Source organism: Eschscholzia californica, unplaced genomic scaffold, assembly GCF_041429995.1.
Source record: "Eschscholzia californica isolate CP2 unplaced genomic scaffold, dmEscCali1.0.p SCAF_3, whole genome shotgun sequence".
Taxonomy (NCBI): Eukaryota; Viridiplantae; Streptophyta; class Magnoliopsida; order Ranunculales; family Papaveraceae; genus Eschscholzia; species Eschscholzia californica.
Window position 1 is genome coordinate 58,502,920 of NW_028238420.1, and position 24,711 is coordinate 58,527,630.

The 24,711-nt window shown below is 36.8% G+C and overlaps 3 protein-coding genes and 1 non-coding gene across 6 annotated transcripts; all 4 read left to right on the plus strand.

Annotated features, from left to right (window-relative positions):
• The first annotated feature begins 125 nt into the window (after positions 1-125).
• Positions 126-6,719, plus strand: LOC147552475 (uncharacterized). 3 transcript variants are annotated; one of them, XM_086665674.1, is made up of 12 exons: positions 126-368; positions 1,023-1,089; positions 1,653-1,842; positions 2,039-2,211; positions 3,180-3,568; positions 3,649-3,712; positions 3,871-4,199; positions 4,295-4,743; positions 4,853-4,964; positions 5,044-5,205; positions 5,285-5,373; positions 6,292-6,719. In XM_086665674.1, exons 3-12 carry the CDS (start codon positions 1,730-1,732, stop codon positions 6,458-6,460), a joined length of 2,049 nt encoding a protein of 682 aa, XP_086521800.1. In that variant the 5' UTR covers positions 126-368; positions 1,023-1,089; positions 1,653-1,729; the 3' UTR covers positions 6,461-6,719. The 3 variants fall into 3 exon arrangements, with proteins under 3 accessions (XP_086521800.1, XP_086521799.1, XP_086521801.1); XM_086665675.1 differs by lacking the exon at positions 126-368 and adding an exon at positions 591-867; XM_086665673.1 differs by lacking the exon at positions 1,023-1,089 and having other exon boundaries at positions 154-368.
• Positions 6,720-8,283: 1,564 nt separating this feature from the next.
• Positions 8,284-15,062, plus strand: LOC147552476 (eukaryotic translation initiation factor 3 subunit A-like). Its single transcript, XM_086665676.1, has 14 exons — positions 8,284-8,325; positions 8,968-9,059; positions 9,195-9,676; positions 9,978-10,193; positions 10,268-10,636; positions 10,724-10,753; positions 10,877-11,104; positions 11,211-11,372; positions 12,146-12,367; positions 12,479-12,685; positions 12,774-12,980; positions 13,432-13,512; positions 14,037-14,238; positions 14,346-15,062. The coding sequence occupies exons 2-14, from the start codon at positions 9,014-9,016 to the stop codon at positions 14,777-14,779; spliced, it is 2,886 nt and encodes a 961-aa protein (XP_086521802.1). The 5' UTR covers positions 8,284-8,325; positions 8,968-9,013; the 3' UTR covers positions 14,780-15,062.
• Positions 15,063-16,548: 1,486 nt separating this feature from the next.
• On the plus strand, positions 16,549-16,630 carry TRNAS-UGA (transfer RNA serine (anticodon UGA)). The gene has a single exon. It is a non-coding gene; the product is annotated as a tRNA-Ser (tRNA).
• Positions 16,631-17,242: 612 nt separating this feature from the next.
• On the plus strand, positions 17,243-20,326 carry LOC147552478 (cytochrome c oxidase assembly protein CtaG / Cox11 family). Its single transcript, XM_086671746.1, has 7 exons — positions 17,243-17,423; positions 17,529-17,862; positions 18,006-18,058; positions 18,945-19,017; positions 19,108-19,212; positions 19,616-19,696; positions 19,804-20,326. Exons 1-7 carry the CDS (start codon positions 17,347-17,349, stop codon positions 19,903-19,905), a joined length of 825 nt encoding a protein of 274 aa, XP_086527872.1. The 5' UTR covers positions 17,243-17,346; the 3' UTR covers positions 19,906-20,326.
• Positions 20,327-24,711: the final 4,385 nt, after the last annotated feature.

Below are 24,711 nucleotides of genomic sequence, written 5' to 3' on the forward strand. Positions count from 1 at the left end.
GCATCTTTTTTGGGTGGTTGCAACATTCTCCACATCGAGAACTGCTCATGCTCAAAGTAATACAGTCAAATTGGCGAGTTAGTCACAAATTAGAGCGAAATTGAAATTAACCCTAATAAAATATCATTATAATGGATGGCCAAGATTTTCCTCGAAATGCCATCCATATAGTAACACTGAGGAAAACTCCTATGACGAAATATTCGTTAATACTCAAAACTTTCGTCCGGGAAGGAGGGACTGACGAAAGGCCGCATCAGAAGAAACAAAGGCATTCTTCTTTCTTCACTTTTAGAGAGAGAGAGAGAGAAAGAAAGAAGAGAGAGGTTTCATTGTTTCTTCCTTCAGACTTTCAGAGCTTTCTCCTGGTATTGTCTCTTCTGTTATTCTCTTAAACCTCTCTGTAAAACCATCTTTGATCTTGTACATCTTGAATCTACGTTGCATGAGCTTTCTTTTGATTCTCTTTTTATAGAAAACGATACCGGATTTCCGGCATAATAGCGAACTTCTGTTTATCTCACATTTCACGTTTAATGTCTAAAAACCCACTTTCTCTCTCTAGTTTGTACTTGTTTTATTTGGTCAATGGGAATCGAAGTTATTTTGATTGGTTTTACCCCCCTAAAGAGCTTCAGTTTGAATCTTTTCACGAGTTGAATGGGTGAAAAATAAACTTGAAGTTCTATTGGGGAATATCTAATTTCTTTTCTTTTTCATTCAGATAGTTTTATTGACGAAATTGATTATCTTTTTGCAATGTTATTGGAATTTAGGCGGTGAAAGGATTCTTATTGATTTGAGAACTAGTTTTGTTGATTTCTATGGTTCAAATCTTTCTTCTTAAGTTAAAGTAGTGTTGATTGGGTGAGTTAATCAGTTTTTTAACTTAGCATTTGTATTGGAAATTCAGATTTTTCATGTGTGTTTTTTTCTTTGGTGTGTTTTAAATTGGGTTCTAGGGTTTGTTTATGTGTCTATTTTAGTTTCTACTGTTTACTTGTATTGTTGTTTTACTCCAGGATCATACTTTTGAAGATGTCTAATGGTTTCAAAACTCTGATGAAAAAAGCAAGTTTGATTTATTAGGTAAGGATTTCAAATCATATTTGTTCTTATGTAGTTTGGAGGGCATTCATGCCTTCTCAGCTTGCACCTTTGGCAATCTATACCATCTAGAGTTCATGGGGATAGAGCTCTTGATGGTAAATTGCTCTGGTTTTGGCTTTACTTTTTCGTTGTTATGGACATTTAGTATAATGGATGTGCTTTTTTGACTTCCCTATTACACTGCAATTCTGAATATTTGAATTATCATAAACAATATGAATACTTGGAGGTAAATCAGTTTGATCCTTTTATAGTATCAGGCCTCCGCTCGAGAGACCCTTCAACTCTGTTGCAGAAGTCTGCAACTTCAGCTCACGATTTTTAAAGAATGTCTTTTGGTATTTGCACGCAGATCACGTGTTTCTGTTTTATTAGTGTGGGCTGGGAACGTTACGTCGTTACGTGATAATCAAAGTGAAAGAGTATTTGCTTTTGGTGTTTTATGTTGTTTCGGTTTATGATGGTACACTGGTACCTATTTAAGGTCTATGTTTTGAAGTTTGGGCTGCTTTCTTGACACCAGCATTTGTTGATTTTTGCAGGAAATGATTTCATGAATAAGGTTTCTTCTTTTCCCTGCCCAGCAGTTATGGTATTGTAGACCATAGCCTGACTTACAATGCCTCTACTCAAAAGAAAGCCGTTTTCCCTGGTGGAACCACCAAAAGATTTGGAGCCTCAGCAACTTGTTTTTCAAGTTCGTTTCACGAAAGAGATATTCAAAGATTATCAGTATCCATTTCCAACCATGTTACTTCTTTAGGAATTTATCTATTTGCACTCTTTTAATGATATATTACTCCATCCCTTACAGAGCTTTGGTGCACATTGAATTCTTTTTAGAGTGTGTCATAAAATTGACTTGTTGAGTTTGCTGCTCTCGCCCATTTTACTTGTTCTGTCCTTGTCTTTCCTTAATGTAGAAAAGAGAATATCTGAACAGAATAAATCTATATCGTCGAAGACTCTGGACCTGTAAAGTTACTGGAAAATCAAATCTTACCTATGAAGAAGCTTTGATCTCAGAGCAAAGTGCAACTGAGAAGGTTCAACAGTTCCCAAAGGAACTAATGGAACCTGTGTTGCGTATAACTCAATTTAGTAAGAACCAGTGCCTTTAAGAATACACGTTCCCGTTTATTGAGCATGATGATTTCTATATACAACTTAATTTTATGTTCTTTCCTCATAATCGTCATCTGTATTCATTTATTTAATCCCCCTCTAGGCGATATCTCGATAACCATCGCTATTTATTTTGATGTGGTTCTTATACTTACTATCTGTTTAAGTTTTCAACTGAACACAAGGACTGAAAAATGGTAATGAAATATGTGAATATAGAATTAACGTCTAAAGTCAAGGGAGCATCACACCTCCACGGGCTGCATTCTGAAAATCGGAAGTGAATACGAAATTGTTGTACTTAACTTCCAAATGATTTGTCACGTTCGTTGGCCATTTTAGAATTGTACGCTCTAGCAATACCCTAAAATGAAGTGTAAACCTAAAAAAGTTTCTACTTATACCTAGATGTACCTATATCATTACTTCATTTGGAGAAACTCTTCATTAAAAGACACTTAAGTTTATTACACTGTGATTAAGAGTTAGAATAATTCTCATGAGGCAGAGTCTCCTTTAGGAATACACCCTAATGGAGAGGGTTTGGGGAAATTAAATGGGGATACGAACAGGATAGGGAGTGCATACCCGCCCCTATAGTCATCTTTATACTGAATACCAGCATATGTAAGAAATAAGAGCTCTTCCATGCTAAACTTCAGTGTCCTCATGAAGTGGGTAGGGGCTACAAAACGTGGTGCGAATGGACAGGAAAGGCATACCTGAGCCTCCCCCCTTTACAGCTCTAATTGGGAGACAAAAAGGTGTGGTCTATGTACACCATGTTCGGCAATACCCATTTTATCTTTCTGTGGTTGGATATATGGCCAGGCTTGAGTGTTAAAGCGTAATTTTCATTATAGTTCTTTTTCTTCAAGTACCGGATTTTTACTGCGTCAGTCTTATATGTTTACTTTGTTTAATCATTTCTTGTGGTTTGCTAGGCGCACTCACTTTGACCGATCTTCTCAGAACAATAATTAAAAAGTTGCAAGAACGCTTACCAGAGGGGTTGGAGTTGTTTGCGAGGAAAAAAAGATCTATTGTTCCATGCAAAATACTTAAGATTTTAGAGGATGCTGATGACATATGTTATGAAGTGGCTTGGATTGACAACGATAAAAAACTAACAGGCACTTCGGTAGTAAATGCTGACGATATAGTTAGGAAGAAGCTTCCTTTCAACAGGGATGTATTGAAGTCTTTCATTAGGGAATCTACCTCTCAAAGTTCTCCATGGGTTGTTCATGATAACTTGGCTAGAGAATATGGAGTGCCAACTGAACCTCCAGTTGATTTTCAGAAGAGGAATGGAAGCTGGCATATCATCTCGGTACTATATCTTACTTTTGTTACTGAAATGTGTAATTTGTTTGTTATCAATATGTTTAAACAATCTGAATTGACAAACAGAAAAGGAAAGAACTGGAAAGAGACAATCCTGAAAGCTTGGCCATGAGAAAGAAAGCTAAGAGAGGTACATGGATGATTGAACCAAAAATTGCTGCATCATGGATTGCATAATTTATGTCTTGAACTGTTTTTATATTTAAGAAAGTACTGGATGTTTATCTTTAACTTAAATATTAACATTCCTTCCGAAACTTTAATTTTAACATTCCTCCAAATTTGCAGAAGAACCCACCAGGTACCCAATCGATGACCTTCTGGTGCAGCCTGGTTCAGATGATCCTATATTCAGAGAACGACCTCCTCCATCTAGAGGTTTTACTGTTCAAATGGATTGCGTTGGGGATCTTATAATGGCTTGGGATTTTTGCTCTTCTTTTTGCAAGTTGTTGCACTTGTCACCATTCTCGCTTGAAGATTTTGATAATGCAATTTGCCACAAGGACAGCAATGTTAATCTCATTATGGAATCACATTCAGCTATCTTTCAGTTGCTTATCAAAGAAGATGGAGAATATTTTGCAATTATACAGAAAAAGAAGCGGAAAGCAAAGGTAACTTTTAGAAGTAAATTATCATATAACTTCATGTAATTTTTTCTGTTGCTTCAACTTAAAATTTGTTTCTCATCTTTGCTTCTGACTTCCAGATTACGTTATTGAATTGGATGGAGTATTTATATGACTTCTTAGAGCTACAAGATGTACCTGAATTATGCACTTCTATGGCAACAATTAAACGTGGTCACTATGGTCTTTTAGACCCTCATGCTAAATTGACCATTTTCCGACGGTTGATCACCCAGGCACTTGCAACAAATACCGTTAGGGACCAGCTGGATGAGTATATTGAACAACGGCAGGCCCTTGCATCTACGAAGAGGGAGATAGCTTTAGAGGAGGGTAGGAAGAGGAGAGAAGCGAAGCTTTTGAAAACAGAGATTAATGCCAAGGAAGTAACGAAGGGACAAAGTTTGGAAAATGGCTGGAAGTTGCGAAGTTGTGAGAATGGTTTTAAGGACAAACAGAATGTAGATGCTCAAAATGAAAGAAATGATAATATTATTGTATATACAAGGAGGAATGCTTTGAAAAACAGGTAGAGTAATATATAGCATTGACAGTACCGATTTTAAAAAAACTGGCATTTGCATTAATGTTCGAAGTAAAAGAAAATGATCTTGACATATGTATGAATATTTCTGCAGGGAGAGCAAGGATGTGAAACAGCCATCAAGCAACGAAGGACATAATGGGCTAGCGAAACAGAGGAAGGTGAAAGCAACGGAAGCTGAGGAAAATGTTAGTGAAGAACAAAGAGTATGGTTCTTCTCCATCTTTATTTGTTCGTAATTTCTCTCTTACCCAACTCGACTAATTTGACCTGGCTTATTTACAGAAAGAACTTCTAGAGCGTGAAATAGAGAAACGAATTATCCGTACCAGTCCTTTGGGGAAAGACAAAAACCATAACAGGTATTGGCTCTTCCGGCGTGATGGACGACTTTTTGTTGAGAACCCAGACTCCAACTTGTGGGGCTACTATAGTACCAAAGAAGAGGTAATGTTTCTGTTTACCATATAAAAGCCTACTTTAAAAGTGAACTCAACCTTTTAATAATTCTACCATGTTTAAACAGCTTGATGAATTGATGGCTTCACTTAATCCGAAAGGTGAGAGAGAGAGGGCTCTTAAAAGACAGCTCGAAAAATGCTATGATAGGATATGGTAAGTCTAGTTCTAGACTTCTTGTTGAACATATAGGTAGATATGTTGTCCACTTTTCTCATTAGAACTTTTTCTCGTCGATTCTTTTCGATAAATAGTGAAGACAAAGAAGGAACAAGCAACATATGTCTCTGGTTTTGTTTAAAACATGGTTTTGATTAGAAATTCCTTACTTCCTCTCCGTCCTCTTCTGCCCCTTGATCATATATAACACTCGTAGTGAACTTTGACACTATTAAGGTAGTGCAAGTGGTGTAGTTTTTCTCCCGTTGTCTAAAACTGACTCGAGTTAATTCAGACCTCGAGTCACACTTCAAATCTGCCTTACTAAAAGCAAACACGAAGGTGCTGTTTTCTTAAGAAAAATCTGAATTTGAATACAACTTGTATAGTTTGAGTACTTCTATGCATTTACTGTACTCTAATAAATTCAGATCTTTTAAAACAAGTCTTCTTCTCAAATGCAGACTCGTTTTATAAGCTGAAAACAATGCATTGAATACAAATACTTGTTTTAGGACCTCACTCCATTAAAAAGACAATAGCATGTATAACAACTAATTACACAGTTGTCAGATTCGATTAAAGAACAATTGAACACCACCTAACTTAAACTAGTCTCCCAAATGGCACGTGGTAGAAAAAAAACTCATTATCTAATATAACCAGAAGTCGCTGATTCCTTTTTATTTGTTGGGAGTGCGAGGAATAGTGGTGAAGTTGGTTTCCCTTACTTGACCAAATACCAGTTTTTCAGGAATGAAGAATGCATTTTAAAGTTACTGAGAAGTACTCACTGTTAGACCATTACGTATACTGGAGTAACTTTGTGCTGCATTCTCTTTTTTCCTTCATTTTCCTTTCACAAATAGCCAACTGACTATTTTACATCTTTTACAAATACAAATTTATTTACAGCTTGGGATTACAGAAGAGATCAAGAGATATCGCTTCCAAGCTTGCCTCGGAAGAAGCAGTAGTCCGACGATCGATCAGAGTCCGAGCCCCTCTAAGAAACAATCCAGCCATGGCTTTCCTAAGGTATGTCAATAAGTGGAAGGAAAATGATACCCTTGGTTTCAAATAGTACCGATTTTGGCAACAGGTCGTAGTAAGTAGACCCCATTATCATGCTCATTCTTTTGTTTGGAGCAAACTCCTAGATGAGAAGTTATGTTTATATGACATTGCTCGAGGACAAGCTATATTACATAGTTAAATTGGAGGTACTGAGAAACATCTTCGATTAATTCTTTTTCGAAGTGGTAATTTATACACCTTAAATTTTGTAATTAACTTGTATCTCACTCTCAAAATTAATGGTTAATGCAATCATTTAATCTGCAGATAGCTTTCTAGTGATGCAGTATTCTGAAATTTTGATTGATTTCTATAGTTCTATATGAATATCTATGCAAAATCACCCTTCATGTGTCTTTAGTGGAAGCATCGTACTTGATGAACTTGATCAAGCTCTTGCGTTATTCATGAAATTTTTATTTTGTGGCAGTTTTTTGCTAGAATTGATCCCACATTATACCAGAATCATGTTATATTCACCTATGATCGAAGTTGATTATTTATACCCATTGATTTCTCATGAGTGGAACTTCCCCAGCTTGATGGGTCTCATGATAGTGGGACAGTTTTCGACAAAAAACAGTAGGCCTTCCTGCACGGAAGTAGGAGATACAAATGAGTACCCACCTCGTAGTAGTTGGGAACCTAATCAACTCAAGATTTGTTTTGTTTGACAATTACCACCTCCAATAAGTAGCGAAAATAAAATTTATTGAATCATAGTCTTTCTACTTGGAAGAACAAAAGATTATCCTTATACATACTAATACTAAGATACTAAAGAAACCAAAAATGAAGCTATGATTATAAAAGGATTGAGTAACATAAGTGGGTGATCTCTCTCTATATCTAAATCTTCGACTCTCCCTTTCTGTATCCTCATTGTTCTATCGAAATGAAGGGTTTTTGGCGAGAGGAAGAGACGAACCATTGAGGAGAGAGAAAGAATGTCAAAATTTAAGAGGGAGACGAAACGGAGATGAAGAGACAAAGTCAAAGTTTGTGAGAGAGAGGTAGAGATTTATTAGGGAGATAAGGAGAGAGGGAAATTTAGGGCAGATGAGAGAAATGGTGGTGATGCTGGCGGTCGAAGGTTGGGTTATGACAAGATCAAATAAAGCAAGAAAAGAAAAAACAACCACATAGAACACAAGAAGATTTACGTAGTTCGGTTGGTGAGACATACGGCAAACAATGTTGCAATGGTTCCACTTTGATAAGAAACACAAATTACACCAGGGATTCGTGAGAATTCGACATTAAGATATCTCTAGAGATTCTCTTTATATAATCATTGAAACCCTAATCTTACTGACCCACCGCATCACTGCCTCTCTCTTTCTAATTCACGAAATTTACATAGATATTGCTAACATTAGTAACCGCATTAACATAAATCCTACCTTGCACACCAACCATGCTATAGAGTCAGACCTGCTAACGAGTCCAGAATTTCGTGCTAAGGCTCTATATTAGCGAGTTGGTGGGTCACCGGATTAGATATCGACTCATATTCAAGACACTTTCAACATGTTGTGTCCGTTTGTTGCCTCAAAAAATATGATAAAATCGTCAACTCTCTTTTAAAACTTTGTACCACATCAACATTTTTCTTTCCCCAAAGCACTTCTTAAACAATGGATAAATGTGCTAAAACCTCAAAAAAGGAGGTGTAAATTAATAATCCGCAAAAAATTGGTCCTCATCGGCCTACAATATTTATAACTATTTTGGTCCCTTCTAAAATTTTGTCTCCTAAGTACACCCCCAAAATTGAAAGTTAAAGAAACCCTAGGTTATATTCTTCATTTCAACCCGACGGCCACTGCTGCTAAGTGCAACAAAGAGAAAGAGATTGAGAGCTGCTCCCAGGTAAGTTAATGAAACCCTAGGTTATATTCTTCGTTTTTCTCTTCCAGATCTTCTTCTTCTTCTCGTCCTTTTAGGTACTTTTAATTATTGAATTTGATCATCTCACTCACAGTTGATTGTATATCACGGATTTCGTAGTTGTAGAAATTTAGTAAGTTAGATTTTGCCACTTCTGACGTTGATTCGTCACCTATTTGACATTCTGAAATCGCACCGTTTATCCAGGTTTGGATCTGGATTTGAATATCGGAATGTCAAAATAACGATCTTGTTCTAACCCTTTTCATGCTTTTCCCCAATTACATTTCGGTTTATATAAGAACGATGATAGTTCTGGTTTCTTTGTTGGATACTCGTAGCTAATTGACAGATAAAAAAAAACCCAGATTTCGAAACGGCCAATGAAATACTTAGAATCTAACACTAGTATGTTCGATTAGGGGTTGAAGTGGCCAGAAGTTTCGGATACTTTATTATCCACAAAATTGTCATGCTTTTGTTACAAAAGTTTAGACCTTTGACATTTTGTATACTTGGTCGAAGGCAATTTAATTGTCATACTATGTGTTTATGAATTAGGAGGACTATTCCATGTATTTAATACTAAGTTAGAAATAACGATGATGTTTTTCTGTGCATCAGATCTTTGTTAGTAGGTGCTTTTTTGGGAGTGACCAAAAGAGATACCATGTCGACTTTTGCGAAACCAGAGAACGCTTTGAAGCGTGCTGAAGGTTGGTGACTTTATCGGTTGCATTTTCTATTACCCATTAAGTATTTTTGGAATGACGTGTTAAGTTTTGTGCAAAAAAACATTGATTAAATATTGTTTGATTTATCATTCGGGATTATGTAAAATGTTTTTGCAGAGCTGATTAATGTTGGACAGAAACAAGCAGCCTTACAAGCTCTTCATGATTTAATCACTTCAAAGAGGTATAGGGCATGGCAGAAGCCACTAGAACGTATTATGTTCAAGTATGTGGAACTCTGTGTAGAAATGCGAAGGGGTAGGTTTGCGAAAGATGGATTGATTCAGTATCGTATAGTATGCCAACAAGTGAATGTCGGTTCATTGGAAGAGGTGATCAAACATTTTTTGCACCTCTCCACTGAGAAAGCTGAGCAAGCGCGAACCCAAGCAGAGGCACTCGAGGAGGCTCTGGATGTCGATGACTTGGAAGCTGATAAAAGACCCGAAGACTTGATGCTAAGCTATGTCAGTGGAGAGAAGGGAAAGGACAGGTCTGACCGTGAACTAGTTACACCATGGTTCAAATTTCTTTGGGAAACTTACAGAACCGTGTTGGAGATTCTACGTAACAACTCTAAACTAGAAGCGCTTTATGCGGTAAGCCACCTAATGTCCAAATTCTATTACTTTCTGGAGCATTACCGTCCATGTTGAGGCAATAATCAATCTTGTTGACTTGGAATATCGATTCTGTTGAATTGTTTATCACGATATTTTTAAATTGTTCTTGGAATGAGAAGGTAATTTTTGATAAATTACATGGAGGATCGTGATATAATGGTCAGTGTTCATATATATATTTATCTCGTAGCCGAACCAGGCCATCGATTCATGTTTGTTGTCTTGATGTATTTGAGATAATGGTTTTCACTTGCATAATTTTTTCATCATTGTTTAGATGACGGCCCACCGAGCCTTTCAGTTTTGTAAGCAATACAAGAGAACAACAGAGTTCCGTAGGCTTTGCGAAATCATCAGAAATCATTTGGCAAATCTTAATAAATACAGAGATCAGAGAGACAGGCCTGATCTGTCAGCACCCGAGAGCTTGCAGCTGTATTTAGACACAAGATTTGAGCAGCTCAAGGTTGCAACTGAGCTTGAATTATGGCAGGTATGTCCATGATATCATATAATTCTGTGTCACGGCCAATATTGTTTCCCTTCTTAACTAATTTTGTGGCGCAGGAAGCTTTTCGTTCTGTTGAAGATATTCATGGTTTGATGTGCATGGTGAAGAAGACCCCCAAACCATCCTTGTTGGTCGTTTATTATGCTAAGCTGACAGAAATATTCTGGGTCTCAGATAGTCTGCTTTATCATGCCTATGCGTGGTTCAAACTCTTCACGCTTCAAAAGACTTACAATAAGAATTTAACCCAAAAGGATTTGCAACTAATTGCATCTGCAGTTATGCTAGCTGCACTTGCAGTGACTCCTTGTGATCTTTCCTATGGCGCATCTCATTTGGAGCTTGAAAATGAGAAAGAGCGCAAGTTGAGAATGGCTAATCTTATAGGCTTTAGTCTCGATCTAAAACGTGAAAGCAAAGAAGTGGTAATTCATTTTATTTCCAGTTTTAATTTCTATACCAATTTGATCTGTATTTGAATTCTAATTACTTTTTTTTTTGTATTTCTCCAGTTTTCTCGCTCATCGCTTCTTGCTGACTTGGTAAGAATAAAATTTTAATTTACTTAGTGATTTTCCCACATATTAAATGGGGAAAAAAAGTTCTATACGTATTGAGAAAAAGCATTATCTATATTGCCATCCTTAATCTGAAATTATCTGCAGGTCTCCAAAGGTGTCCTATCGTGTGCTTCTCAGGAAGTTAAAGATCTTTACCATCTTTCAGAAAATGAATTTCTTCCTTTAGATCTGGCTTCAAGAGTGCAGCCTTTGTTGAGCAAAATTTCCAAGGTTGCAGGTAAGCTTTCATCAGCTTCTTCTGTTCCAGAAGTGCAACTATCAAAATATGTTCCATCACTGGAAAAAGTTTCTACCTTGAGAGTACTACAACAGGTTTGATTATATTTCTTTTTTTGATTCAATTATTTGGCCCTTCTTTTAGTGAACGTGTAGATGTCCTTGGGCTACTATGTGCCTACCGTTTTTGTTGTTTTCTCAGGTATCTCAGGTGTATCAAACAATGAAGATTGAGGTCTTATCCAGGATGATCCCATTCTTTGATTTCTCAGTTGTGGAAAAGGTTTCTGTTGATGCAATTAAGTCTAATTTCATAGCAATGAAAGTTGATCATCAGAAGGGTGCAGTTCTCTTCGGTAGTTTGGTAAGCAAACCACTTCCTCGCACAGAAATTTGTCTAAGAGAATCTAAACAAGATTTTTTTTAATCCCGTGGAATACATTAATAAAAGAAAATGTACAGGGAGCTGTTCCTGCAAATTGATGAGCACTCCGCAAACAACAGGAGCCAAAGAGTTAACTCGTAGACAATCTAGAGAATATCTCACATGATTATTTACTGAGCCTTTCTTTAGCCCTGCCTGCATAGCCAGACTGGATTTGTATTGCACCGAAACTTTTGAACACACAAAAGTCTGGACCTTACAATTTACATGTGTTTGCTGCAATTACATTATCGAGACCTTCATAGTAGGAATTGAACAACTTAATCAGTTCACATAGTTTTGCAGATGTAGAAATGAATAGGAACTTCCAGATTATTGGTAGAGAACCTGCAGATGTCGAATGACAAATCATATTACTTAGGTTTAATCACTCTTTAAAAGGGCACTGAAGGCTCACATCTTCAAAAGCCGTCTTAATACTACATGTCACGTTACAAATTGATACCAACGCCTTGATATCGCCTCAAGGGATTACTAGTTCAGTGGTTATTTGATGTTATAGTTGTTAATTCTTGCTTGTTTTGTTTTCCATTAATCGTATTATTGATTAGGTTTGATCTTTAAGCAAGGTTTCTTCCGTTGTGCTAGCTCGAGGCAATGTTCTGCCTCATCAAAGCAAACTGCCTTAAGGCATCAAATCATATTTTAAGCCACTGGGTTGAAGCTCATATCTGGGTGTTTTTTTTATACAGGATATTGAATCTGACAAACTTAAGGATCACTTAACTGTGCTTGCTGAATCTTTGAATAAAGCAAGAGCCTTGATTTATTCTCCGGCAAAGAAGGCTTCAAAATTGGGTGACGCTTTACCTGGTTTAGCAGAGGTTGTGGATAAGGAACACAAGAGGCTGCTTGCTAGGAAATCAATAATTGAGAAACGCAAGGAAGAACAAGAAAGGCAACTGTTGGAAATGGTAACTATTTATTTATTTGTTGTGTTTCAACTTTGTGGGACTGCTGGTATCCGAACATAAAATGTAAGCATGGTACTCTTCATTATTATTCACAATTCTTTTTACTCAAAGGAACGTGAGGAAGAGTCTAAGAGGCTAAAGCTTCACAAAATTACTGAGGAGGCAGAACAGAAGAGGCTTGCCTCTGAATACATCCGTAGGGAGGAACAGAGGATCAAGAGAGAAATAGAGGAAAAGGAACTCCAAGAAGCACAAGAGTTACTTCAGGAAACCGAGAAGCGCAACAAGAAGAGCGGGAAAAGGCCAGTGATAGAGGGAGTAAGTTATACTTATACTGCTTTCACTTTCCTTTTTAGGGTCTTATAATGTTCTCTGGGGGTAAGACTAAACACTTCTGCCTTTGCAGGAAAAAGTGACCAAACAGATGGTAATGGAGAGGGTTATGCTCGAGCAGTTAAGATTGCGTCAGGAAGCGGAAAAGAAACTGCAGAAACTCGCCAAAACTATGGATCATATGGAACGAGCTAAAAGAGAAGAGGAGGCACCCTTGATCGAGGCTGCATTTCAAAAGAGGCAGGTGGAAGGCCGAGAACTTCATGAACGAGAACAACTCGTACGTATTGTGTTTTTTCTGATTGAACACATCCAATAATCTCTGCCATGAAAATGCAAATACTTCTATTATCTACTATATTTTAGTAGAAATATTTTTTTTGAAGTAGATGCACAACCAAGTGACTAAACACTTGTTGGCATTTTGATAGAAATATTGAATTCTTGTAAGTCTTGATATTCGTCTATCTTCTAGAATTCTCTCTTCATAAGCTCCTTAAACAAATTTATCCATTTTCTTAAATCTTATTTTATACTAAATTACTAATAAATTTGTTTAATCAAATCTTTTGGTGCGGTGTTTGTTGGTTCCCCTTTAAAATGTAACTCAGCATCTTTAGATGCTTAAATATGAAAAAGATTTAAGAAAATGGATAAATATTATTTTACATGTTTACCGCATTTTGTTTGCTTAAGTTTTTTAGAAGGAATGTTTCATGCTTGTTCTGCAGCAAGAGATTGAGCTAAGCAGGCAGCGCCATGCTGGAGATCTGGAAGAGAAGAATAGGCTGTCCAAGATGTTGGAGAACAAGGTAAAGTTTGAACCAATTTTTATTAGTAGATCATCACGCTTGGATTGGAATCTGTCTGTTGGTCTATTACCATCTCGTTATGTGCTCCTTGGGCATAGGTAGACCTTGGGTTTGATTTTGGGACCTTTCCCATGTCAGTGGAGTTTGGACAAGCCAATGTTTTCTCATTCATGTGAGATGAAAGTTCCATATGCGAGGTACTTAGAAACATTGCTTTGGACAACCTTCCAGAACTTGGTTATAACGTCAAACTATGTCTTACTTATGGACTAGGCCTTTAATCTGGATTTGGCCATGGAGAAGCTTCGCGTCGTCTAGGGAAGGCCCGTGCCAAGGAAAAACCTTGTACTGTGAGGAATTAGGCTATTAGGTGTGGGTGTTTCCTAAATGAAGGACTATATGGATGGTGTTAGGACGGGCCTTACATCATTACGGGCTTTGGCATCATTCTTATGTTGTGTTTGTTGATTTTGTTGTACAACTAGTTTTCACCGTGCACTCTCTTTTTCTTCTCATTTTTGCAGATAGTATTCCAGAACAAAATTGTCAGTCGGCGAGAATCTGAATTTGCCAGATTGAAGAAAGAGAAAGAGGAACGTATTAGCCAACTGATCCAACTCCGGAGGCAAGAGAGGGAGACTAAGCGGAAGATGATATTCTATTTGATCACGGAGGAGGAGAGGCAGAAGAAATTGGCGGAAGAGGAAGCAGCACGAAAGCAAGAGGGTATGTATACATTCCTGTTTTTCATTTCCAAACTTCCATTTTTTTGTCTCCAACAGTTGAGATATTCTTTTTTACAATCTGTGTTGCAATATCAACGACTTGTGCAGAAGCTGAAAGGCGAAAGAAGGAAGAAGCAGAGCGGAAGGCGAAGTTGGATGAGATTGCAGAAAGGCAAAGGCAGAGAGAGATGGAAGTGGAAGAGAAGGCGAGAAGGGATAGGGAGACTCAGCTGGGGAGATCATTTGAGCCACCTCCTCCAAGACCTTCTCCTGTTGCTGCTGCTGCAGCTTCTGTGGAGGTGCCTCCTGCTGCGGCTGCCCCAACTGGTGGAAAATACGTACCCAGGTTTAGGAGGGGTGATGGGTCCGGAGCGGCTGCCCCACCTCCTGCTGCTGCAGAACCTGACCGATGGGGGAGCAGACAAGATGATCGGCCGCCACCCCAAGGTTCAGGTGATAGATGGCGTAGTAGTAGTGATGATCGCAAGTCATCATTTTCAGGGAGCTCATCAAGACCAGCACCATGGACTAGACGAGGTTGATCTGAAAGTTGAATTCTCTCAGTCTTTTCCGATGGCTTGAGTTGATGAGGTAAAACAGACTTCATAAGAAGACCTTTTTGCTGCTACCTATTTTGCATGTTCTCTACATCTGAGTTATCGTTAAGTTTAACAACTTCAGAGTTGAGATTTTGTAGTAACTCAATCAACTTGTTAATTTTCCTATTCATGCTGAACTGCTTTTCCAGAACCAAACAGTTTTTTTTTTGTGAGTTATCTAGTATCTAAATACTGTTGAAGAAATGTTTAATTAGTAGAACACCCATAAGACATACTTGTTATCTTTTTTGTCTGTGGTCTCACGTCAAATATTACTAATCCTTTATTCGTCGAGGATTATTACACAGCTTCGAGGTGAGCGTCCGAGCATATTACACCTTCAAAGTGAAGAATACTAAGAATAGTATTTCATTGCATGAGTTTTTGTTTTGTATATATTACATTGCATGAAAGGAAAACCCTAGAAACTAATTAAGTTAATTAGTGGTATAGTTAATTAACCTCGCATTTGAACATCATAATCATGTGTAACGATTATTAACTAATTAAGGAGTTGGAGATGAAGCAGTCACAATATATATTTTGGTTTTATTTTCCATGGATATTAGAAGAAGACAGTCGGTGAACATCGATGAAGATTTGCAAGCGTGAACACCCACGTTTTCGTTGCAAAAAATGTCATTTCGGTATGAACAATAATATCGGTGATAGGCTTGTTAAATGTGCTATCATTAATCAAATGAAAGCGGAGTATCATAACATGAAGATGAGAGAAGGAACATAAAGTTAGCGAGCCATTGAATGCTGAAAGACAAATAATTTTTATTGTGACATATCTTCAGCGTTCTTGGTTATCCATCTCTTCTTCGATATTATTACATATGTTCAAATATAAAAACAGTAACTGGAGGTCCCAAGTTCGAATCCTAGAGAAGGTGGAATCTTTGGTTATTTGAATTGGGATTACTAGGGTGTAAATAATGTTGTTGGGCTTTAGGCCATGTCTTGTTGGGCTATAGGTTCGGTTCTGTTATTGTTTGAGTGGGCGGTTATCGAACTTATCACATCTATGATGTATCAAGTGCCAAATGTAACGACATACGAAAAAAAAAAACAGTAAGAGGAATGAGTAACTATTTACTCAGAATAAGAAGGGAAGAAGACAGAAATAGTAAGAACTTACTTGAGCATATAGCTCAGTTAATTCAATAGTGGTCAATTAAGTTTTAGTGTATTAGTACATGATCACTTTTTTGATTAATTCTCTGTTCCTTTTTCTTTGTTTATCACTTCTATTTATCTTTTTTTTTTTTTCTTGACTAAAACTGCTTTATTTATTCGCATCAAAAGGGGAGCTTAACTCCGATACAGTTTTGCCAAGAAAGAGGCATCATTTTTTTTGTTAAGATAAGAAAGAGGCATCATAGTTTGCCAAACTCGACACTGACCTAATCGTCTAGAAGATTTGGCTAGAGAATCAGCAGTAACATTGGTTGATCTATGCACAAATCTAAATGAAATGCATTCAAAATAAGCACACTGATATAGGATTTTGTTAATGGCATGTTTAGATGTGCAATGAGCTTCCGATTGTTTAGTTGATCTATTATTTTGTGCGAATCTCCTTCCACGATAATCCCTCGTGTTCCATTAGTTTTGCCAAGAAAGAGGCATCAAGAAAGATGAGGAAGATGGGAAGTCCAATCTTCAAATCTGTTATAATAAAGTAAGGGTCTCATGAATATATACAAGTCGATATGTCCGAGTGGTTAAGGAGACAGACTTGAAATCTGTTGGGCTTCGCCCGCGCAGGTTCGAACCCTGCTGTCGACGATTGAATTTTTGTTTCTCTTCATTTTTTTAAAAAAATGCTAATAACTATGAGCTCTATGTTCATGCAACTAGCTATTAGGTCCAACGGTTTCCATCTCTCGAACCATGAAACAAGAGCATGTCCCAAATGACAGACCATTTTGTAAGCATTGTCGAGTCAACGACTATGTTTTCACAACTTGCTATAAGCTCTTTGGGTTCCGCCTCGTAATTAATCTGCTCTTGTTGCCAAGTCCGTCTCGTATTTCAACAACTTCAATGAGTTTGGACCAGTACCACTAGTCCACTACCTAGTTCCTTGCTTGAACAACCATACCAACAACACATCTATGAAAACCAACATCATTGATTCATTTGTTCTCTTTGTGTAACTTATCAAGTACTCCATTTTAAGCCTGTCAATGGGTATCCGAATATTTGACATCCGATCCGCATTCGTATTCGAATTTTAAAAAAGTATCCGAAATTTCGGATACCGAATACGGATTTGAATATTCCTTATCGATATACAGATGGAGGTCGTAACGGGATCAAGTGAAGCCCAGTGGGCTGCCCATGTACCAACCTAAGAAGCCCACCCATTAGGCCACCCAAGTAACCCGACCGAAACCTACCTGGACTCCTGGGTTACCAAGTAGCCCCCTCTCCCATTTCCTTTCTTCCCCAAATACTCTTCTTCTCTGCAAAACCCTCTCCTCAAGATCCAATCTTCCAAAATGTTTTCTAGGGTTTCGAAGAAGATTTATCTCTTCCATTCACTGAAGAATTCACATACTTCCTCATTTCAAGCAAGGTAAAAAGATTAACCTCCTATTTCTCGATTTCAAACTTCAATTCGATTACCATTTTGATCAAATAATAGTGAATCAAAATTTGAACTTTATTTTTTAATCTGCAGTCGTCAAATAACTGAAGCTCATTTACCAAATTATAATGGGTCAATCGAGTTCCGTTCTCAATTTCGAGGGTTTATGTCTTCCGGGAGGATTAATTCAAGATCCTTAGGTTCTACATATTTGGGGAAATCTTCTACTTTTTGTAATTCACCGATTATGTTGATACCCAGACGCCAAATTGCTTCTGATGCAGTTAGAGAGAGAAAATCACAAAAAATTCTTTGGTATTTAACTGGATTGGTTTGTGTTATGGTGGGTTGTACTTATGCAGCTGTTCCTTTATATAGAAGGTTTTGTCAAGCTACTGGATATGGTGGAACTGTTCAAAGACGTGAGGTGAGTTTTGATTACTTGTTAGAATTTCGGTTTCTTTGTTTAAGTAACATTATAAAAAATTAGGGTTTTGTTTGTTTAGTTAAAATGTTTTGTATAGTTTGTCTAAGTTTTATCATTTCGTGACAAGGTCTCCATAAATGCAGAGTGTTGAGGAGAAGATTGCTCGTCATGCTCAAGATGGAACTGCACCTACGAGGTAACTTTCGAGTAATTCGATCTTTTGGACTTAATCGCTAGTTTAGTGCTGGTGATCAAGTAACCTCTATTGATTTTTGTTAAGTTTGTGGTCATCCAACTCAAAACCAATTGGAAATGAGTGGGGAGGACCTAGACATTATATTCTTGATTTCTAGATAGCCCTTCTCCCATGTGGGATTTTTCTCACACGCCCCTCACGTGTGGCGCGGTTAGCCTAACACGTATTTTTTTTTCGGGTGACGTGGAGCACGTGTGGCTTTTGTAACCCTATCAAGTGTGGCCCTAGCTGTGGTACCATGTTCAGTTTGTGGTCGTCCAACTTAAAACTAATTGGCAAAGAGTGGAGAGGACCTATACACTATATTATTGGTTGTTAGTTACCCATTTACCCCATTCTCCCGTGTGGGACTATTCTCACAATTTCGAGTGGTTAGTAATAAATTTTTTGGTTTGGCAGTGATTAGTACATTCTTGAAGTTGAGGTGTATAGTGTGAAAAGCTTGTTTGTTATAAGTTCATATCGGTGTATTGTAATGCTGTTCATAGAACTATGTACATGGATAGGTGTGTCTGAACTGAAACACCGTCTTGCTATTACGTTATTTAGGTTGTTAAATTTGACTTAAAACTTCTTTTGTTGAATAAGTATTAGAAAGATTTATTTTTCTCAGAAATACCACAAGGTCTAAAATATAAGAGGTCTAAAAATAAGTATTGTAATCCTGTTCATATAACTCTTGTCTAATAGTTGTTGTTGTTATTGTTAGTATGTCTTTTCATGTTAGTTTGAAACCGGTGAAACTTATATCTCTGATTTTTTCTATTCTGCACAATTATTTGTTACAATGTTATTTATTCTCATCATCTTGTTTCTTTTGCTATAGGGAGCTTGTGGTGCAATTCAATGCTGATGTAGCTGATGGAATGCAATGGAAGTTCATACCTACACAGAGAGAGGTTCTCTCTTTTACTTCACATTAATATCGTTTCAGATACTAGTTGTCTGTATTATTAACTCACTCTATTGCTTTGGTTTGTAATATGTAGGTTAGAGTCAAGCCAGGAGAAAGTGCCCTTGCATTTTACACTGCTGAAAATCTTAGTTCAACTCCTATAACGGGTGTCTCAACTTACAATGTTACACCAATGAAGGTACCTAATTTTCTAATATTTTTATTGAGTTAGCAATCTCGAATGTCCTTCACTGTTTGATATCTCTACTTGATTTTAGTTGTTAGGAATTTCAAATGTCGTTATATGCTTATTGTTTATCGCTTATCGGTCAAAGTCAATTATCTTTATGAACAGCCAATTAATCATGACATAAGAAATTCTGCGGACAAGATTTCTGTAGTAAAACTGTAAATGCAGTTCTTAGTTCTCATCCAAAAGTAACCAGTATCCAGTCTTGATATATTTTTGTAACAATATTATATATAATTTGATATGATGGATAGTTCGTGACAGTTTCAGCCTCATTATTTCATGGAAAAGTTGGTCTGCATATTATAGTTCGTGACAGTTTCAGCCTCATTATTTCTGGTGTTTTTTTCAGGCTGCCGTGTATTTCAATAAAATACAGTGTTTCTGCTTTGAGGAACAACGACTTCTTCCAGGAGAACAAATAGACATGCCTGTAACTACTCTTCCAACCTTCTATTGGCAGAATGACTATTTGAGTATTTTATAGTTCCCCGTGTTTACGTTTTTTTTTTTCTTTCTCACACTCATTAGATATTGCAGGTATTCTTCTACATCGATCCTGAATTCGAAACAGATCCCAGAATGGATGGCATCAACAACTTGATCTTATCCTACACATTCTTTAAAGTGGGCGAGGAATAAAAGTGCTCCCATATATTAAGCGCATTGCCTAACATGTCAGTCTATTTCCATTGATCGATTTTATAACGATCTTTGTTTGGCTCAAATATCTTATGATAAAAAGGATGCTTAATACTTTTCTTGTGTAATGCTTACTCACAAATCTAGCTCTTTCCCTTGTATCTACACAAAGGAGAAGGAAGCTTCAACGGGCGGTGATGGTGGTGGTCACTAGTAATTCTTTCACTAAAATATTTCTGCTATTCTTTTACGAACTTTGGAGTTTTTATCTATTTGAATCAGAAATTCGGTGCTTGTGGTTATAATCAAGAATGCAGAGATTCATGCCCTTTGAATTTTGATGCAAACACGATATGCAAAATGTGATTCTGATTGTACTTGTTACATATATTCTATCTAAATCCGAATTTTAGTTGGTGTATGTCCTCGAAATATTAAGACTAGAGTAATCTTTTTAACCGCCTATGTATGTTTTGCCATGGAGTGGAGTCTTATATTAGGGTTTACAATTGCAGATACCTTAATGTAGGTATACATTAGAGGTTAGATGCATATACATATGAAAATGTTTTCCCATTGGAAGCTGCCTCTACATAGGTCATAAACAAGCAAATTGGAGGTTGCACGTTACATGTAAAGCAAAAGAAAAAGTTTCAATCTTCTCCGCCTCATAGTTGACGAATTTAGATGTTATCTAATTTTTTAATGCGAAAATTCGCAATGGTAAAAGAAATATATTCATAATCTAACTTTTGGATCACAGGATAAGAAGTGATTATAGGATTGGCATGAACCTGGGGCAGTGGCAATCCATGAAAATATTTCAGGGTTGTGGAATATGAATAATATTTGGTGTATCTACTGGTGCCCCTCCTTTTTTTACTCTTAGGGTCCAAAGAACTCAGACGGTGTCTAGTTCGTGTTGGGTTTGGAACCGAGGTCAGTCTGAAGCCGACGGAGAATGCAAGAGCAAGACAACTCAAGAGCAAATGGACTGGACGGAAAACTACTTACAGAAGGATTACCTTACAACTATTGACTGGTTACTAGAACAATGAAGAAAACTACTTAGGAAAGATCATGGGATATGTTTGAAGACTCTGAGAGGAAAACCACCTAGGAAATTTTAGAATCATGAGATAAGGTGATGGAGACCATCAAGATGGGCCTCACGGCCGAACTAATTAGAGGGCCTCATGGCCGACTCCATTAGGGTTAGAGTTTTAGGAGTTTCCATGTTTTGGTATTTCCTACTGAGTCTAGGTTTAGAAGTTTCTATATTTGAGTATCTTTGATAATTAGGAATCATAATTTGAGTCTATCTAGAAGTTTCTAAGTTCCTATAAAAGGAAGTCAGGTATGTCCTTATTATTCAGATCAGAGAATATTATGAATCAAGTTTATTGTTAATCAAGTTTATCGTTTATTATTAATCAAGTTTATCGTTTTATCGCTTCTATCTTTATTTCATCAACTTTATTTCATTAGTTTAGTTTAATAACAATGGTGGATTCCATTACTTTTACGCTTCCGCAACAATCTACATCAGCTGGTATTCAGAGCTTTAAGAATTTGGGAACAGATAAATTTTTTTTAAATACTTCTCATCTTGAATGTTGGAATAATCTTCCGCGTTTAGGTTGGGATCCTTTAAGAGATGCACAACAACTCTATGTTGATCAAAAAGATCAAAACAAAATTAATGTCGATTCCAAAATTCCTATGTTTGATTATCAATATCATATAGATTTTTGGATTCAACAGATGGAAGATTGGTTTATAAACCAAGAAGTCCATGACGAAGATAAGGTTTTTGTCATCGAACAACACTTGTCTAAAAGAGTCTATGAAAAATTCAACGAGATGCAATGGAGACTCATTGATCAAGGAAAAAAATTCATCGACGATTGGACTACATTGAAAAGCATCTTTAGGTATGTTTTTCTTCCTTTAGATGAATATTTTTCATGTGGAGACAAAGATTGAATCCAGTAGACAGTTCTCGAATGTTACTTCGGTCACCGTGTTCGATGGTATTGAAAAAGTTCTTGACAAAAAAAATAAAATTTTCTCAATGACGGAGGAACAAGAAGAACAAAGTGAATTATCCTCTTTTAGCTTGAAAAGGTCAGCTCATTCTAGTTTAGATTTGATTAAGCCATATTCGAGTTTGGTTTATAAGCAACACGAAGATGAACGTGGGAAGATCGTTCAAGTGAAGAAATTCAAGGTTGATTTTTCCATAAAATATTATGTGGTGTTTGTGGTCTTCTTCATCAAATTAAAAGCTGACGGGAGATGTTGCAATTTGTTGGAAGTTTCTTTCCTACATTTATTTTTGCAAGATTCTTTGCACTATGAGATTGAAGCTAGTGATTTCGTCCAAGTGGGTGTCCTTCGACCCCAATGCACCGTTCGCTCGAAGTGGGAGTTAAGGATTGCATTGTTGAGTCTCACTTGAGGGCAAGTTCGTTCTCGGTCGGGGAGTATGATGGAGACCATCAAGATGGGCCTCACGGCCGAACTAGTTAGAGGGCCTCATGACCGAGTCCATTAGGGTTAGAGTTTTAGGAGTTTCCATGTTTTGGTATTTCCTACTAAGTCTAGGTTTAGAAGTTTCTATATTTGAGTATCCTTGATATTTAGGAATCATAATTTGAGTCTATCTAGAAGTTTCTAAGTTCCTATAAAAGGAAGTCAGGTATGTCCTTGTTATTCAGATCAGAGAATATTATGAATCAAGTTTATTGTTAATCAAGTTTATCGTTTATTATTAATCAAGTTTATCGTTTTATCGCTTCTATCTTTATTTCATCAACTTTATTTCATTAGTTTAGTTTAATAACAATGGTGTATTCCATTACTTTTACGCTTCCGCAACAATCTACATCAGCTGGTATTCAGAGCTTTAAGAATTTGGGAACAGATAATTTTTTTTTAAATACTTCTCATCTTGAATGTTGGAATAATCTTCCGCGTTTAGGTTGGGATCCTTTAAGAGATGCACAACAACTCTATGTTGATCAAAAAGATCAAAACAAAATTAATGTCGATTCCAAAATTCCTATGTTTGATTATCAATATCATATAGATTTATGGATTCAACAGATGGAAGATTGGTTTATAAACCAAGAAGTCCATGACGAAGATAAGGTTTTTGTCATCGAACAACACTTGTCTAAAAGAGTCTATGAAAAATTCAACGAGATGCAATGGAGACTCATTGATCAAGGAAAAAAATTCGTCGACGATTGGACTACATTGAAAAGCATCTTTAGGTATGTTTTTCTTCCTTTAGATGAATATTTTTCATATGTGGAGACAAAGATTGAATCCAGTAGACAGTTCTCGAATGTTACTTCGGTCACCGTGTTCGATGGTATTGAAAAAGTTCTTGACAAAAAAAATAAAATTTTCTTAATGACGGAGGAACAAGAAGAACAAAGTGAATTATCCTCTTTTAGCTTGAAAAGGTCAGTTCATTCTAGTTTAGATTTGATTAAGCCATATTCGAGTTTGGTTTATAAGCAACACGAAGATGAACGTGGGAAGATCGTTCAAGTGAAGAAATTCAAGGTTGATTTTTCCATAAAATATTATGTGGTGTTTGTGGTCTTCTTCATCAAATTAAAAGCTGACGGGAGATGTTGCAATTTGTTGGAAGTTTCTTTCCTACATTTATTTTTGCAAGATTCTTTGCACTATGAGATTGAAGCTAGTGATTTCGTCCAAGTGGGTGTCCTTCGACCCCAATGCACCGTTCGCTCGAAGTGGGAGTTAAGGATTGCATTGTTGAGTCTCACTTGAGGGCAAGTTCGTTCTCGGTCGGGGAGTATGATGGAGACCATCAAGATGGGCCTCACGGCCGAACTAGTTAGAGGGCCTCATGGCCGAGTCCACTAGGGTTAGAGTTTTAAGAGTTTCCATGTTTTGGTATTTCCTACTAAGTCTAGGTTTAGAAGTTTCTATATTTGAGTATCTTTGATATTTAGGAATCATAATTTGACTCTATCTAGTAGTTTCTAAGTTCCTATAAAAGGAAGTCAGGTATGTCCTTGTTATTCAGATCAGAGAATATTATGAATCAAGTTTATTGTTAATCAAGTTTATCGTTTATTATTAATCAAGTTTATCGTTTTATCGCTTCTATCTTTATTTCATCAACTTTATTTCATTAGTTTAGTTTAATAACAATGGTGGATTCCATTACTTTTACGCTTCCGCAACAATCTACATCATAAGGTGGCATAACCTGAGCCGGAAAAGGGCATGCCATGTCATCAATCGTGCTACGCTGGTATAAAATTTCGAGCGATCTAGTACCAATAAACCACCTAATTAACAGATCAAAACAATGCGAGAGAGTAGATCAAGACTAAGAAGAGATCGGTATACTTAAAAAATATGGGATTAACTCTCCTAGACATCAAACAAAATAAGGACTTAAAAAAAATAAAGTAAGCAAGAGATCGATATATTTAAAGCAAAACAACCAAGTTTTCAATTAAAACATAACAGTACTACTAAAACATTGATCATTAAGTCAGGGACTAAATATAAAACCTAACTTAGAAAAACCCTAAATTGATACTGAAGATGAGGCTTCATTGATGGTTATCTTTATCTTCTCCAATGTGGAGGATACAACTTCATTGACAGTCTCCACCAACTTCATAGTCACCTCATCTGTCGGCGAAGTCCTCACCAATACTTGAAATGCCACCGTTACTATCGAAGAAGTACTAATTACGGCAGAGGAACCGCCACCACCACCAAAACTATTACCATTGTTAGCTCCACCACGAT